The sequence below is a fragment of the Phocoena phocoena genome, chromosome 16, assembly GCF_963924675.1.
Source record: "Phocoena phocoena chromosome 16, mPhoPho1.1, whole genome shotgun sequence".
In the NCBI taxonomy this organism is placed as follows: Eukaryota; Metazoa; Chordata; class Mammalia; order Artiodactyla; family Phocoenidae; genus Phocoena; species Phocoena phocoena.
The window spans coordinates 11,590,966-11,604,996 of NC_089234.1; the positions used below are offsets into that span (position 1 = coordinate 11,590,966).

At 56.2% G+C, this 14,031-nt stretch overlaps 1 protein-coding gene across 1 annotated transcript in view; it reads right to left on the minus strand.

Moving 5' to 3' along the window:
- Positions 1–4,388: 4,388 nt before the first annotated feature.
- Positions 4,389–14,031, minus strand: part of GRK5 (G protein-coupled receptor kinase 5) — a 222,176-nt gene continuing 212,533 nt past the window's right edge. The window contains exons 13-16 of the mRNA XM_065893716.1: positions 9,491–9,628; positions 8,534–8,671; positions 7,792–7,923; positions 4,389–5,066 (exon numbers count right to left, since the gene is read on the minus strand). Coding sequence (XP_065749788.1) covers positions 4,968–5,066; positions 7,792–7,923; positions 8,534–8,671; positions 9,491–9,628 — 507 coding nt within the window. The 3' untranslated portion in view covers positions 4,389–4,967. The remainder of the gene's footprint in view (positions 5,067–7,791; positions 7,924–8,533; positions 8,672–9,490; positions 9,629–14,031) is intronic.

The following is a 14,031-nucleotide window of genomic DNA, read 5'->3' on the forward strand; positions in this document are numbered from 1 at the left end:
AGACTGGGACTCCAGGTCCTGAGGCCGTCCTGCCGTGCTGGTGAGCAGTTCTGACATGTGGCTCCGTGAAGGCTGGACAGCCAGAAGAGGCCCTCTCCGTGGAGCCCACATCCGAGTTATGGCCTCTGTCAGGTAAAACCTGCCAGGTGGAGGTGCCCCATCTGATCTGGGTGCCAGCACCCGCTCAGGCCCTCTCACCCCACTCCTGCATGGTACCTTGTGGCAGGAACACTTCTGGAGCCATCTGCTGGGTCTGCGATCAGAAGCCAATCAACCTGGAAAGGGCTCAGGTGGTCTCCTTAGACCCTGCCCCCTGGAGCTGGGCCAGGGCAGGTCGGGTGGTCAGCATGGGGGCCAGCATTGGGTGGGGCTGAACCGTCCACCTGAGGAAAGATTAACTCAAAGACTGAAGCAGCACGTCCTGGCATCTTGGGGGCAGCTGGCATTGGCAGAAGAAATAGAACAGCTCAGCAGAAGGGAAGAAGTGCAGCCATATTTTCATTAAGGAATTTATTTCTCTTAAAAAAAACAACAACAGTGGTTCGATCTAGATACAGCAGCACTGTGACATATTCGAGGGAACATAAAAGATTCAAGAGCAGCAGGAGAACAGAAGCCGTTATCCTCAGGAATGACTCCAGAATGGAACTATTTTTACTCATCAATGTTAAAATTTCCCTGAAAAAAAAAATAGAAACCTTTGGATACTAGAAGGATTATTATTTTAACACTAATTATTTTAACAACCACTAAGCTCTTCTAGTTGAGAACATTTGCTTTTGATCTATTACAAAAATGACTTAGTGATGGACCAGGGAAAGACATCTAGATTCTTCTTTTGGGGAGTGTCTTTCCCTCCTAAGGAGAGTTAGTGTTTCAAAGGTTTTAGCCACTGTCCACGGCACAAGCCTTTAAAGTTAGACCAGACGAGGTACCTGCACCTGAGCATGGTCTGACCCCTACATGTTGGAGCTTCAAAAGCTGGGCTGGTTGGTCCTAAAAGTAGGTACAGAAGGTGCCTAGGGGGACGAGGTGTCACCATCGTGGTCTGTTGTGATCAGAAAGCGAGCTCTCTGCCGTTCATGACTCACAGCTCTGCGCTTGGAAATGCACAAAGATTTCACGCTCTTTCCATAGAAAGGCTAAAAAGTTAGGAGGTCCTACCTCAGAGTGTGGAGCTAGAGAACAGGAGACAACCAGAGGGGTTGCCCATGGATACGCAAGCACACAGCAGCCCCAGAGGAGAGCTAGGTGTCACCCCGACTGGCGTTTCCTCTTCATCTCGGGGGACTTGGTGGTCCGCAAGGCCGCTGTTCCCTTCGGCAAGGCCTGGGCTACCAGGCTCAAGGAGGCTGCAGTGCTCCCTCTGTATTGAGGTCTGGGTCAGCAGTTTGCATGAGAAAGTTAGTGGGAAAAGTCTGGGGGAAAGGACAGGGGTGTAGAAGGATAGGGAGAAGCTTCCACGGAGGGCTGGGCTCCTTGACCCCTGGCCTCTTGGAGGCCAGGCCCTCAGCATCACCAAGGATTGCTAGATTCAAGGGCAGGCAGCCGCATCTCACTTGTGCTTTCAATGCCAAGGCCACGTCCACATACGTGTCCCCAGAACTCACTGCCATTTGCCCCCGTGGGCTGCCTGAGAAGCGTGCATACCCCAGGCCACAGTGCTTGCTTCCGTGCAGCATGGCCTCCAAGACTGAGCGCTCCCCTTTGTTAAGAGCAGTGCATTTCGGGAAACAAGCCCTCCTGGGGCGGCTCAAGGCAGGACAACCCTTAACTACTGTGCAAGTCAGCCACCCTCGCAAGAAGCCTCGTGGTTTAAAGAATGATGTTCCCGGCCTAGAAAGATCAGAGGATGAGTTGATGTGGGAGGTGGTGCCATCCTCCGTGAAGGTGGGGTTGGGTCTTTGTGATCTTGTGGGTGATAATCATGGGAGCCGCCCAGGGGGCTTGAGAAACACTCACAGGTCATGGTGATCATGGCAGAGACCACCCCCGTCTCACTGGGGACAGCGGCTTGGCTCCTGAACAGGGGAAGCAGAGGTGCTTCTGCAAGACCCTGCGTCTCACCTCAAAGGCACGAAGTCAGAGAAGGTCCGGTGAGAAAAACGTCATGCTTGGAGGAAGAAAGTCTCTTCCGTGAAGAGTTCAAATGCAGTAAAAAGATTTGAATCCGCTGGCTGCCCAAATATGCCTCCTCCTGGACAGGTAGATGGTGGGAAGATTTGTTTTTTTTTTTTTAAGTTAAAAAATCTTTTAAAAAATGCAGCCATAGAAAACAAGCTGGAGTAGAGGTTGGCGGCAGGGCGGGGCAGGGGGTCCAGGGACAGGACCTGTGGCAACTGGGGACCCAGAGGGGAGGGGGCTGGCTTTCAGGCACTGTTCTAAATGAAGACGCCCCTTCTCTGTACAAAGCAATGGACCGAAAGGAAAAGGAGGATTGCAAAGGCCAGTAACTCTGACCCTGTACACTTTGGGGCGCTCAGGAGACAGGTGGCGAGGGTGAAGGAAGACTCCCGTTATCCTGAGAGCCACGCAAAGTTCTGTGCTTCAGCCTCTGTGCTCTCACGATGCAGAAACACACTGAGCAGATGTATGTTTTCTTTCTTGCTTCTTGATGATTCTCTACCGCAAACGGACAGTGCGTTGGCTTTGAGGTGTAAAGAGACTGGTTGCTCCCCACCAGTCCGTTTGGAAAGGTTTGAGTTGCTGTGAATCGGGCAAAATGAATGAAATTTCTGGACAGGAGGGTGGTGGCGTGGACTACTGACTGTCCCAGGAAGATGACTGTCCTTTTCATTGAGGAGGGTCAGTAAGAGCTTGAGGATCTTAAAATACTGGTCAAAGAGCTTTCCACTTCCTCAGCAAACACTGAATACGGCTGTTTGTATTAATCTTGTACTCAGCTCCAGAGGGGTAACGGAAGCAGCCTCGGAGACGAGAGCTGGTCTTGAAGAAAATAATACTGCACATTAAAGGGATCTAAGGGAGGCCCAACTGTTTCTTTTCTTCTCTTTCCTTGTAAAATGACCTCGAAATGGTCAGTTGCAACGGTCAGGCCCCTGTCTAGCCTCAGGACCCAAAGGCAAAGTTTGGGGAAGGAGCATGGAAACTGGGACACAGGCTGACACGCTGGCTTCTCTCTCCTCCCTAAAAGCTCAGGCTCCAAAGTTGCCTGGTCACCTAGAGAAATAAGTTTGGGAGGCTCACACCGAAAGCTCCACCGATGGCCTAAGGCAGTGGTTCTCACACTCCAGGGTGCATGAGAATGACCTGGCGAGCTTTTTAAACATACAGATTCCTGGGCCCTACTCCCAGGGAATCCCATTCCGTAGGTTTGGGGTGGAGCCCAGAATCTGTATTTTAACAGGAGATGCTGCTGCAGGAAGTGCAGGGCCCACGCCGGGAGAAACCCTGGCAGCTGCCCAGTGGCTGAGACCAGGTCTGACTGAGGGTGACCTGGCAAGCAGGGGAGCCGGGAATTCAACTGTTCACCCCGTCCCGGAGGGGAGGCAAAGGCAGATTTGCTCCCTGTCACCTTGTGAAGGCAGCAGGGGGGAGGCTGGCCGCTCCCTGGGGCTGGACAGCCCTGCTCAAAGGGCCTGGGGGCTGCCTTTAGAGAGAGACCCTGGTCTGGCAAAGCCACCAAGTTCTCCTGGGGCTACTTGTGCCTGGAGCTTTGAGATGCCTGATGAGAGCTCGCCTCTGCTTCACCTCTCCCGGAAGGGACAGTGAGTTTTTCTTGAGTTTCTGTGGGTGGCCCGGCCTCTCCCATTTGCTTGGAGAGCCAACCTCATGCATCCATGCCACCTGAACCAATGAATCTGCGGGGCCCCAGGAAGCTCTCAAGGCCCTATGACCCCGTAAACACTCAAGGGACATGCCCAGAGATCCTGGGAGAGCCACCTTCTCCTCTACAAGCCCAAGACCTCTATTCCCTGATGCTTCTATGGGCTGTAAGCATTTGGGACTCTTGGGGTTCCATGACTACTCCTTATCGTTGCTATGCGTCTCTTAAAACTAGAATAAAACAATCCCCAAATGCAAGCCTCTTGAAAACATACTGGCTTTAGCAGTCAGAACCTACTCAGAAAGAAAGAGGCCTAGACACCCTTGAGCTGAAGACCCTCAGCTCCACGTACCGGCCGCCTTCCAGAAGGAAGAGGAGGCCAAGGCCAAAGCAACAGTGGCATCGTGTGCCCCCAAAGGAAAAGTGCACATCTTGACGGAGTTGGGCCCAGGCAACTCCATGGACCCCAACGGAAGACATCCTGGCTGGGGGTGAAGTCCCAGTCGGTCTTTGAGCATTTAATTCAGATCATTACAGGCCAACAGAATGGTGATACCAATGCGAGGGAGGGAAAGGTTATAGAGATGGATACAATCAATCCTTTAAAGGTGAAATGGGAATCATTTTCTACATTTAATAAAAACATTTTCTCATTTGAGGCTCTGGAAGTCTTGAGTCACATTTTTTTTTTTTTTACACCCTTCCCCACCCGCCACCCCTCTAAAATGTCTTAAAACACATGGCTTAACAGTGGCTGCACAGAAAATATACACCCTCAAAGTCTGACTTTCATTTAAATACAAATATACAAAATGTAAACTGAAACAATAGAGAAATTTACAAAACTTTTCTTTAAAAATAATAAAGACAAAATTCAGTTCTAGTTATGATGCTGTTAAAACACGTGCAAGTTGTATCCAATTGGATTTCTATTGCAATGTTCGACAGAGACACAGCCAATCCACCTTGGCTCGAGGGCCGCCTCCGAACACAGACCTGAGTGGAAATCTCTTTGAGGAACCTGGAGGCTCCCCATCTCGGGGCTGGACGGCCTCCTTCCCCAGCTCCTGGAGGGCTCCCCCGCCTGCCCGCCAGGGCAGAAGCTCCACCGGTCACAAGTCCGCTTCTAAGGAGAAGGGTCTAGGCTGGTCCCACCGTGGGCTTCAGGCCAGAGCTGCAGCTAGCTGCTTCCGGTGGAGTTTGAACTGACGTGGTTTGAATTTATGTGATGGTTAAAACTGGTCTTGGAACTGGCTGAACTCTTGGAATTGTTCTGATGCTGGGAGGGGGGTGAGCAGGGAGGAGAGAAAGAGGGAGCGAGGAGGTCAGTCATCACAGAGTCGAGCCCTGGGGACCTTGCATCACAGGGGCCTCTGAATCTGAACTGGAGGGGAGCTCAGCTGACCAGCTCCCCGCCTTGCTTTCTGCTGCCTTCTGTTCTCCCCCTGCAGACCCAGGTCCGGAGGCCACCCCTTGGGGCAGGGGGCTTTACCTGATTAACAGACGCCCAAGGCAGAGAGGAGGTGGTCCCTCCTATAATATCTATCTACATGGTTAGGCCTGCAGGCCCAGAGTTAGGCTGCCGGGTTCGAATCCTAAATCCGCCACTTCTTAGCTGAGTGACCTTGAGAAAGTGTCTGACTCCCTTGGTTGCCTGGCCCGTGATGTGGGTTAGGAGCCACTTCTGCGCGGGGCTGTTGGGAGACGGAAACAAGGCTGTGTGTGCAAAGGGCTCTAGCAGGTGCCCGGCTTGGGAACCACGAGCTGCTCGCCCTCAGTATCCCTGGCACCCTCTTGGCACCCCCGTGGGCGCGGGCCCCTCACGCTGCAGAAGAGAGCCGGCGTGTCTGCTCCCCTGGTGGCAGTCGTGGTGCCAGGCCCTGTGCTGAGGTCACTGTCCTCCACCTCACTCACCCTGGGCAGCCGGCATCTCCATCCTGATTTTTCATGTGGGCAAACAGAGGCTGGGGTGGGGGTTGGGTTCAATACGCTGCCACCCAACCGAGAAGGGTCAGGGCTGGATTTGAACCTGGGCCGTGAGCTTCCACAGCAAACGCTTGTCCCAGGATCCCAGGCCATCCTGGGGGGCTCGGCCACTTCGGCGGTGGAGGTCATTTCTTTCTGGAACTTCAATTTTACTTAATGGAAGCATTTGAAAATTATATATATATATATATATATATATATATATATACATACATATATATATATATATATTTTTTTTTTTTTTTTGCGGTATGCGGGCCTCTCACTGTTGTGGCCTCTCCCGTTGCGGAGCACAGGCTCCGGACGCTCAGGCTCAGCGGCCATGGCTCACGGGCCCAGCCGCTCTGCAGTATGTGGGATCTTCCCGGACCGGGGCACAAACCTGCGTCCCCTGCATCGGCAGGCGGACTCTCAACCACTGCGCCACCAGGGAAGCCCGAAAATTATATTTTTATAGTAGATGGATATGAGTATATTATGGAATAGGAGGTGAAACTCACATGGAGTTTTTAGATAAAACCGCAAACTCAGGCCTCGGTCTGCATTTTCTCTCAGTGTGCCTGATCCGTGCTGCCCGCCCTGTTATCCCAGATCCTCCGCAAGGGCTCACTCACTGGCTGTGTGACCTTGAGCACGTTCCTTAACTCCTCTCAGCCTCAGTTTCCTCATCTGTGAAATGGGCTAATGGGAGCACATCCTGGGCTCACACGTCACTAAGATGCCCCAAAGGAGGGATGCAGTTTTGCTTGCTGATGCATCTTAAGTCCTTGGGTAACAGTCTAGCATGGAGTAGGTGCTCAATACATATCGGTGGAATGAATAGTTGAATGAAGGCCTGGGGTTTTGTGAAGATTAAATAAGAGACGCCTTCAAAAAGTACCCAGCACAGTGCCTGGCCCACAGTGGAGTGCCACGAACAGCCATCTCTTCCCTGTTACCTAAGCAGGAGGGAGCTGGGATGCCCGGGGCCTGGGTACAGAGCTGCTGCTACTCCCTTGGGGGGAGGACGAGGAAAGTAAGGAACCAGGGGCCTCCCAAGCCTCAGGATGGGGCCCTGCCTTCTTGAAGGGCCAGGCCAGGAGGCGGCGCTATTGTGGCCATCTTCTTGGTGGCAGGGATGAGGTTAGGGGTCTCTCACTCTAGAGAGCCTGCCGGGTCCTTCCTGGGACATTTCTCCCATGTGGCCCACAGCAACCCTTGATCCAGGGACAGGCTCTGAGGGAAGAATACCTTTTCCTGAGGGCCAAAGTCTCCTCTGGCTGCCAGCTGCATGGCACAGCATCAAACTACGGGAGCCATGAGGTTCTTTGGGGATCACCTCTCCAGCACCAGATCCCCCTGTTCTTTGTCAAATCTTTACCTACATAACTTGCGTCGTCTTTACAATGGCTCTCGACTAGGGGGGCGTTTTGTCCCCAGGGCCATTAGGCAGCATCTGGAGACAATTTTTTTGGGGGGGGGTGGTACACGGGCCTCTCACTGTTGTGGCCTCTCCCGTTGCGGAGCACAGGCTCCGGACGCGCAGGCTCGGCGGCCATGGCTCACGGGCCCAGCCGCTCCGCGGCACGTGGGATCTTCCCGGACCGGGGCACGAACCCGTGTCCCCGGCATCGGCAGGCGGACTCTCAACCACTGCGCTACCAGGGAAGTCCTGGAGACATTTTTGATTGACACACGGCAGTGGGTGCTACTGCCATCTACTGGGTGGAGGCTAGGGATGCTGCTAAGTTCCCTCAATGCGTAAGTCCCCGTGACAATGAATTAACCCAAAGCATCAGCAGAACCGAGGCTGAGGAACCCGGTTAACTTTGGGCTGGCCCTGCCCCTTCTGCTCTGGGGACCCCATCAGCCAGTGGGTCTCAAGGCACTTCAGACAGGCTGCCTCTCCCTTCCAGGCTGCTGCTGCCCCCAGTCTCCCCAGCCTGCAAGTTGGTCTCAGTTGTCTGGAAGGCTAAGACCTGGGGGTTCCCAGAGCTGAGGCCAGGACAGCAGGGTTGAGGTGGGAGTGAGGGTCTCACCTGACGCTTGAAGAGTCTCTGGAGCAGCCCTTTCTTTGGCGGTTCCGGAGGGTGGCTTCTGTTCAGGTCCGGCGAGAGGGTACCGTTAGGTCCAAACACATTCAGTTCCTTAAAGCACTCTGTTTCGATCATCTGGAGAAGCGGTCAAAACACGGGTGGTGTCAGGGGCTGCGTTGGTCATCTTGGGTGGACAGGAATCCCAGCAGCTCAGCCCTGGGCAACACTGCCCCGAGCCCGGTCCTGCCAGGCTCTCCGCCCGCCCTCCATCTCACAGGGCAGAGAGCCAGGCAGCAAGGCCCGCCCACCGCCTCTCCCTGACGGCCCTGCAAGCCGCCCTCTCCGAGAAGACAGCAGCCGGCCATGGAGGGCAGTGGCAGGGAAGCGCTCATCTCCCAGCCACGGGACTCACCCCCAGCTCCTCCTCTACCCCAGTGCTCCGGACCCTCCCCCTTCCAGCGCTGCAGGCCCACTGCCCCATCACTGCCATCTCACTCGAACCAGCTGGAACTTGCCCCACCTCCAGCCCCCCTGTGCCTCCCACTGCTGCCCCATTTCTCTTGTTTCCCAGCCACGCTCCTCCAGAGAGCCATCGAGACAGGCCTCCTCTTCCTACCCAGCCAGCTCCTGACCCAGCACCACACCATGCCCCAGTATGCCCACAGGGACGCCCACCCAGCTGTCCCTCTTCTGCCCTCGTTGCACCCTCCCCTCAGGGTGAAGCTGAGGGCCCCGCCGTGCTCACCTCGCTTTGCCAAGGGATGGGTACGGAGCCCGTGGAGAACTTGGAGTAGAAGTCGTCGTCTGTGTGGTCCAGGTTGACGCCCTTCACGGTGGAGAACTGCTCGATGTCCAGCACGTCCTTGCAGTACACAGCCCGGGGCTGGGAGGGCAGGGCGCTGGTCACCAGGAGCCCTGCCTGTGGCTCTGGTGGCCCCAGCCAGGCCCGGAGGGTTTTGATGGAGAGCAGCGGGGGTCTCCCAGGGCCACCCCCACCCCGGGAACCCGGGCTGCCCTTTGCTCAGAGGGGCCAAGGGGCCCCCAGCTGGGGTGACAAGAGCTCAGGGCCCCTTCCTGCCATCACTGCCCCACACAGTATGCAACGGGGCGATGTCCCAGGAGGACCTCCCTGGCCCTTCTCGCATCGGAGGCCAGTCAGGGGTGGTAGGTCAGCACACAGGCTCGGCAGCCACACAGACCTGGGCTGGGGTCCCAGCTGTAGTGCTTAGGTGCTTTGTTAAAGTTACATATCCCCTGGAGGCCTCAGTTTCCTCACCTGCAAAATGGGGCAGTCGAGGCACCAGGCCATGGGGCTGTCGTCAGCGGTGCTATGGCCCCGGCGCCGTAACCATAGTGATCTCTTTCATCTCACTCATCTACCAAACATGCTCTGGGGCAGCCGTGCGGGGACTCACAGAGACAAACCCGGGCCCTGCCCTCTGGGTATTCGAGGTCAGTGGGGGAGGCCTCCCAGGGGCTCTGGGAGCCTGGGATTCTGGAGATGAGGACTTCATAGAGGTGATGATGCCAGGGTGGGTACAGAGAGACCCCCAGACCGGGCGACACCCTGCTACTGGAAGATGGGGGCCACCCCTTGCCCACAGGTCTCAGCCTCTGACCCGGGGCCCAGCACAGATGTTTAGTGAAGTCGAAGGTCTTAAATCAATGCACAGGCTCAGTCTAGGCTGGGGAGGCTACTTACATCTGGAATAAAGGGAGGGTCCAACATCCCGGCTTCTAAGCGCTTGAAATTCATGTTCCTGAAGAAGGGGTGTCTCTTGACCTCTGCTGCCCCTTCCTCCTGGCAGCCCAGCCTCTGCTTTGCATCTTTGGTGAGCAGCTGTGACAGGAGAGCCCCATGAGGACTTGCCTGGGGGGCTTTTCCTCCTGCCCAGAGGCCCGAGGGGCAGAGGGGCTTCGGAGAGCTTGTGGTCACCTCCCTTTCACACGAGTGTTCCTGAGCCCTCCCGAACGTCCCTCCTCTCTCCTCCGCAGTGCCTGCGCCACCCCAGGTACCCAGCGGACACTGCCTGCTCAGGCCTCGATTCAGGGTGGCCTCCTGAGCCACAGTGTGCCTTGTGGTCCCATGTTCCCAGCATGCTCAGATGCCTGGAACCCCCAGGAGAGCAGGAGTCCTGTCTGTTTCTCCAACCCAGCATGCACTGATGTTTGTTGAGTTGGTGTTAACTCTTCTGCTCCAGGTAAGCTACAAAGGGCAAGGGCTGGTCAGTAGGTTCTTTCATTCATTTACTCCGTTCATAAGTACATTGTAGACTTGTACCCAGTAGGTCCCGAGAGAGGATGCTAAGGGTCTGGCCTCAGAAAATTCTTGTTCAGAGGACCCGTCAAGGCAATGCAGATATGACACCATGGTGGCAGAGGAACAAGAACTGGCTGCCAGCTGAGGCATCGGGAGGTGTCCTGGGGAAGGGGCGTCTGAGACAGGCTTTCAAAGGTGGGAGCAGGCATCGGAGGGACCTGTGGCATCATGAACAGGGCGGCAGGGACACTCAGGGCGTGTTTGGGGAACACCTGTCTTTGAGTCCGAGTGAAGGATGAGGGAGGTGGGTCGGGGGAAGGGGACTGGTTGGGGAGAGTGATGGACGGTCCTGAAGGGCAGGTCCAGAGGTAGGATTTTAATACAGGTGTAGTGGGGAGACAAGGATGGTTGGGGTAGAGGACTGTCCTCATCACAACCAAAAGGCAGGATGGTTAATAGGAGAGGAAGGGGCTGCAGGAGCAGACAGCTGGACGGGAGGAAGGTGTGAATGAAAGAGAGGAAGGGGGGAAGGGGAGGGGCAGGCCCCGGCTGAAGATGGGGCAGGGCCGCCACGTGACCGCGGGGCATCCCTCCCCACAGTCCCAGTGTCCCCACCCCACTGAGCACTGCACCATATACGCAGCTGGAATCTACTGTCTGCTTTGAGACTAAAATCAAAGTGGGTGGTCTGCACCTTGGAGGGAGTCCAGCCCTTTCCTTTACCAATACCCTGGTGCCCTCTGCATGTGCTCATTTAATACACATTTATGGCTGCCCTGAGAGCCAGCGGGCAGGGGGGCCTCCTGGGGCCCAGAGTCTGGAGGGGAGGCTTGCTGGGACTGCCCCCCCCACAAACTAAGGAATGAAAGGTGGTAGTGGGGCAAGCACCAGGTCACAGCCTTGAAGGGACTAAGCCATGAGATAGCCACTCACAATGTCACCCTTTGGTCCACCGACCACCAAAGAGTGTTTTGCCCATTGGGCTGGTGGCTCGGAGCCTCAGCTGCTCTTCTCCTGGGACTTTGCTCTGCTCTGAGTAATCCCAAGAGGCTGCAGACCGCAAAGCCTGCAGGGGCTGGCTAGACAGATGGCACAAGTGAGAGCAATAAGGTGAGGGGTAGGCTGGGCTGGGTGGGCCGTGCCAGGATGCCCGTCAGCTCCTGCCAGGCAGGGATGCTGGCCAGTGTCCAGGGCTTCTGCTTTTTTTGAGAAGCCAGAAAATCCAGGTTTTTATGTGAATTTGCCCCATTTAAAAATCTTGGCAAGTAACCCACTATTCACCTCTCTCTAAGACACTATGCAGGCTGAAATAAACACCCACCTACATGCTGCCTGTCTGCAACCTGGGCATCAGGTAGAGTTTACACATGTAGTATCCGTATAAACCAGAAATGAGAGGGAGAGATGGTGTGAGCTGAGGTGGATGGGGCAGGCAGAGAGGGCTTGCTGGAGGAGGAAGACTAGCAATGGGCTGGAAGGACCGGTGAGACTGAGAGGGCTACAGGGCCAGTGGGGAAGAACCAGTGCTGGGACTCAGCAGGGGCCTGAGAAAGGTGGGGGCTGAGGTCTGGGCCTAGGTACGACTGGACCCAGGGGACAAGGCAATGAGATGCATGCATTTCTGGACACCAGGGGCAGTGGAGAGGGTCTTGTGGCTGCCAGGATGGAATGAGGGACAGAATCTGGGGGCCAGGGACCAGCTTCCTTGCTGTTTGTAGAGAGACCCTCCTCGGCAGGTGGGGCTGGAGCTGCCCCGGGCCTCCATGGTCTCCTTACGGTCAGGCCCTGCTGTGTCCTGAGCTGGTGTCCCTTGGCGGTGGCAGCCTGGCTGCCAGACCAGATGGGCTGTGGTTAAGGGCTCAGAGGAAGCCCAAGACCAGAATTCCAAGACCCCAGGGTAAGGAGGCAGAGGAAGGCCAGAGAGCTCCAAAGGTTCTTCTAGCTGAGAGAGACAGGGGACCTTGGTTTGACACGTACACCTACGGACCCAGGTCTGCCTGGAGCCCCAGGCTCAGATGCCACCTTTCCTTCAGTGGCCACCAGGGGACAGCAGAGGAACAGCAGTGCCCCCGGTCCTGGGGCCCCAAAGCCGGGCGCCAAAGCCGATGACTGTGGGCAGGGAGGGGGCGCTCTGTGCCTCTTTGTCCTCTCAGCACATCCCATGCTGCTGCTGGGCGTTTCTCAAGACCTGCTTCTCTGAATTCCCTGACCTGGGACATTTGGTGATGCTCTGACCTCCTTCTTCCCTTGTCCAGTTAGCTCCCTCTGGACAGATACCTGACTGTGACATAACCAAGTATCCTTGGCACCCCCCAGCCCCCGGTTGTCAATCATCCCTAGGACCCCACATTTCCATGTACCTGCCTTTTGCTGCCCTGCTCCTCTTGCCCCCGACCCCAGCTCTGGCTGCCGTGACCACCTGTTTTCTCGGAGGTCCCCCAGCTGCAGGCTGGCACCGGCCTGTGGTCCGGGCGTGTGTTTGCTTGTGTACACACCACACTGTCCCTCACGGTCTCTCACACATGCCAATGACAGATCTATGGTTCCTCTTCCTTTGGAAGTGGTCAGATGGCAGCTCTAGCCCAAATCCTTCTTCCCATGCCTCTGTGACGTCAGACCGAGGCTGGTAAGAGGAAGCGGTCAGGCAGCAGGCGGACGGCTCCAGGAGGGTGGCCTTCTGGGGGTGGGAACTATGCCAGAAGGTTTCTGGGCCCCTAGCAGTGCAGCCTCAGGTTTTCTAGAAGCAGAAACTCTGCTACTTTTCATCGGCTCTCCGGGCCTGCCCTTCTCTGCACTCTAGCCTGGTTTACACTCAGGATTCAGATCCTGAGGGTCCGCCGGCCTGTCCGCTGCTCCAGGTGCAGCGTGCTGCAGGGAGAGGAAGGGGATCTGTGGATCCCCGGTGCCCAGAGCCAAGCGCTCAGGCGCCTCCTGTCCCCGAGTGGCTGGTATAAGAGGGCAGCTGCCTGCAGTGGAGGTGCTAGCACAGCTGGGCTATCACCAGAGGGAGGAGGGCCCTGGGGGCCACAGGTGGGCCTTGGGAGCCTACGAGCCGGGCAGGAAAGGAAGAGGGCCCACCTGGGCCGAGAGGAAGGGCCGCAGTCCAGGGTTGGACTCTCTCCAGCTCCACTTTTTTTTTTTTTTTTTGCGGTACGCAGGCCTCTCACTGTTGTGGCCTCTCCCGTTGCGGAGCACAGGCTCCGGACGCGCAGGCTCAGCGGCCATGGCTCACGGGCCCAGCCGCTCCACGGCATGTGGGACCTTCCCGGACCGGGGCATGAACCTGTGTCCCCTGCATCGGCAGGCGGACTCTCAACCGCTGTGCCACCAGGGAAGCCCCCACTTTTTTTTTTCTTTAAGATTTTTTTTTTGATGTGGACCATTTCTGAAGTCTTCATTGAATTTGTTACAACATTGTTTCTGTTTCATGTTTTGGTTTTCTGGCCGCGAGGCATGTGGGATCCTAGCTCCCCGACCAGGGATCGAACCCACACCCCCTGCATCGGCAGGCAAAGTCTTAACCACTGGACCGCCAGGGAAGTCCCCCAGCTCCACTTTTGATGGCTCCTGTCACTCCTTCCTCTATCTGGCTTCCAGCCCCCCAGTCTGGCCCCGTCTACCCAGCCTGTCTAAAGGTCATTCCCCGAGTGCGCCCTGCCTGTGGCCGGGTCAAGTTCACTATCCATGGATGCTGTCACGCAGGGCCCCAGCAAGTGTGACCAACATTCCATATAGTGGGTGGAAAACTCGAGTATAAGATGTTCGAAGACTGAAACTATCACCACCTACAGCCCCGGCCTCAAGCCAGCACCCAGGGGTCCAGAGCTGGAGAGACAGCAGGAGGCCCAAGGTCAAGGGTAAGGGCTGCCTGGATCCCTCTGCATCTTGGGGGCGAGCCAGGATCAGCCCCTCTCTCCCCATGCTGGCTTCCCCCACAGAGCTGGACATGAGGGTGTCTCCCATTGTCACGCAGCCCCCTCCCT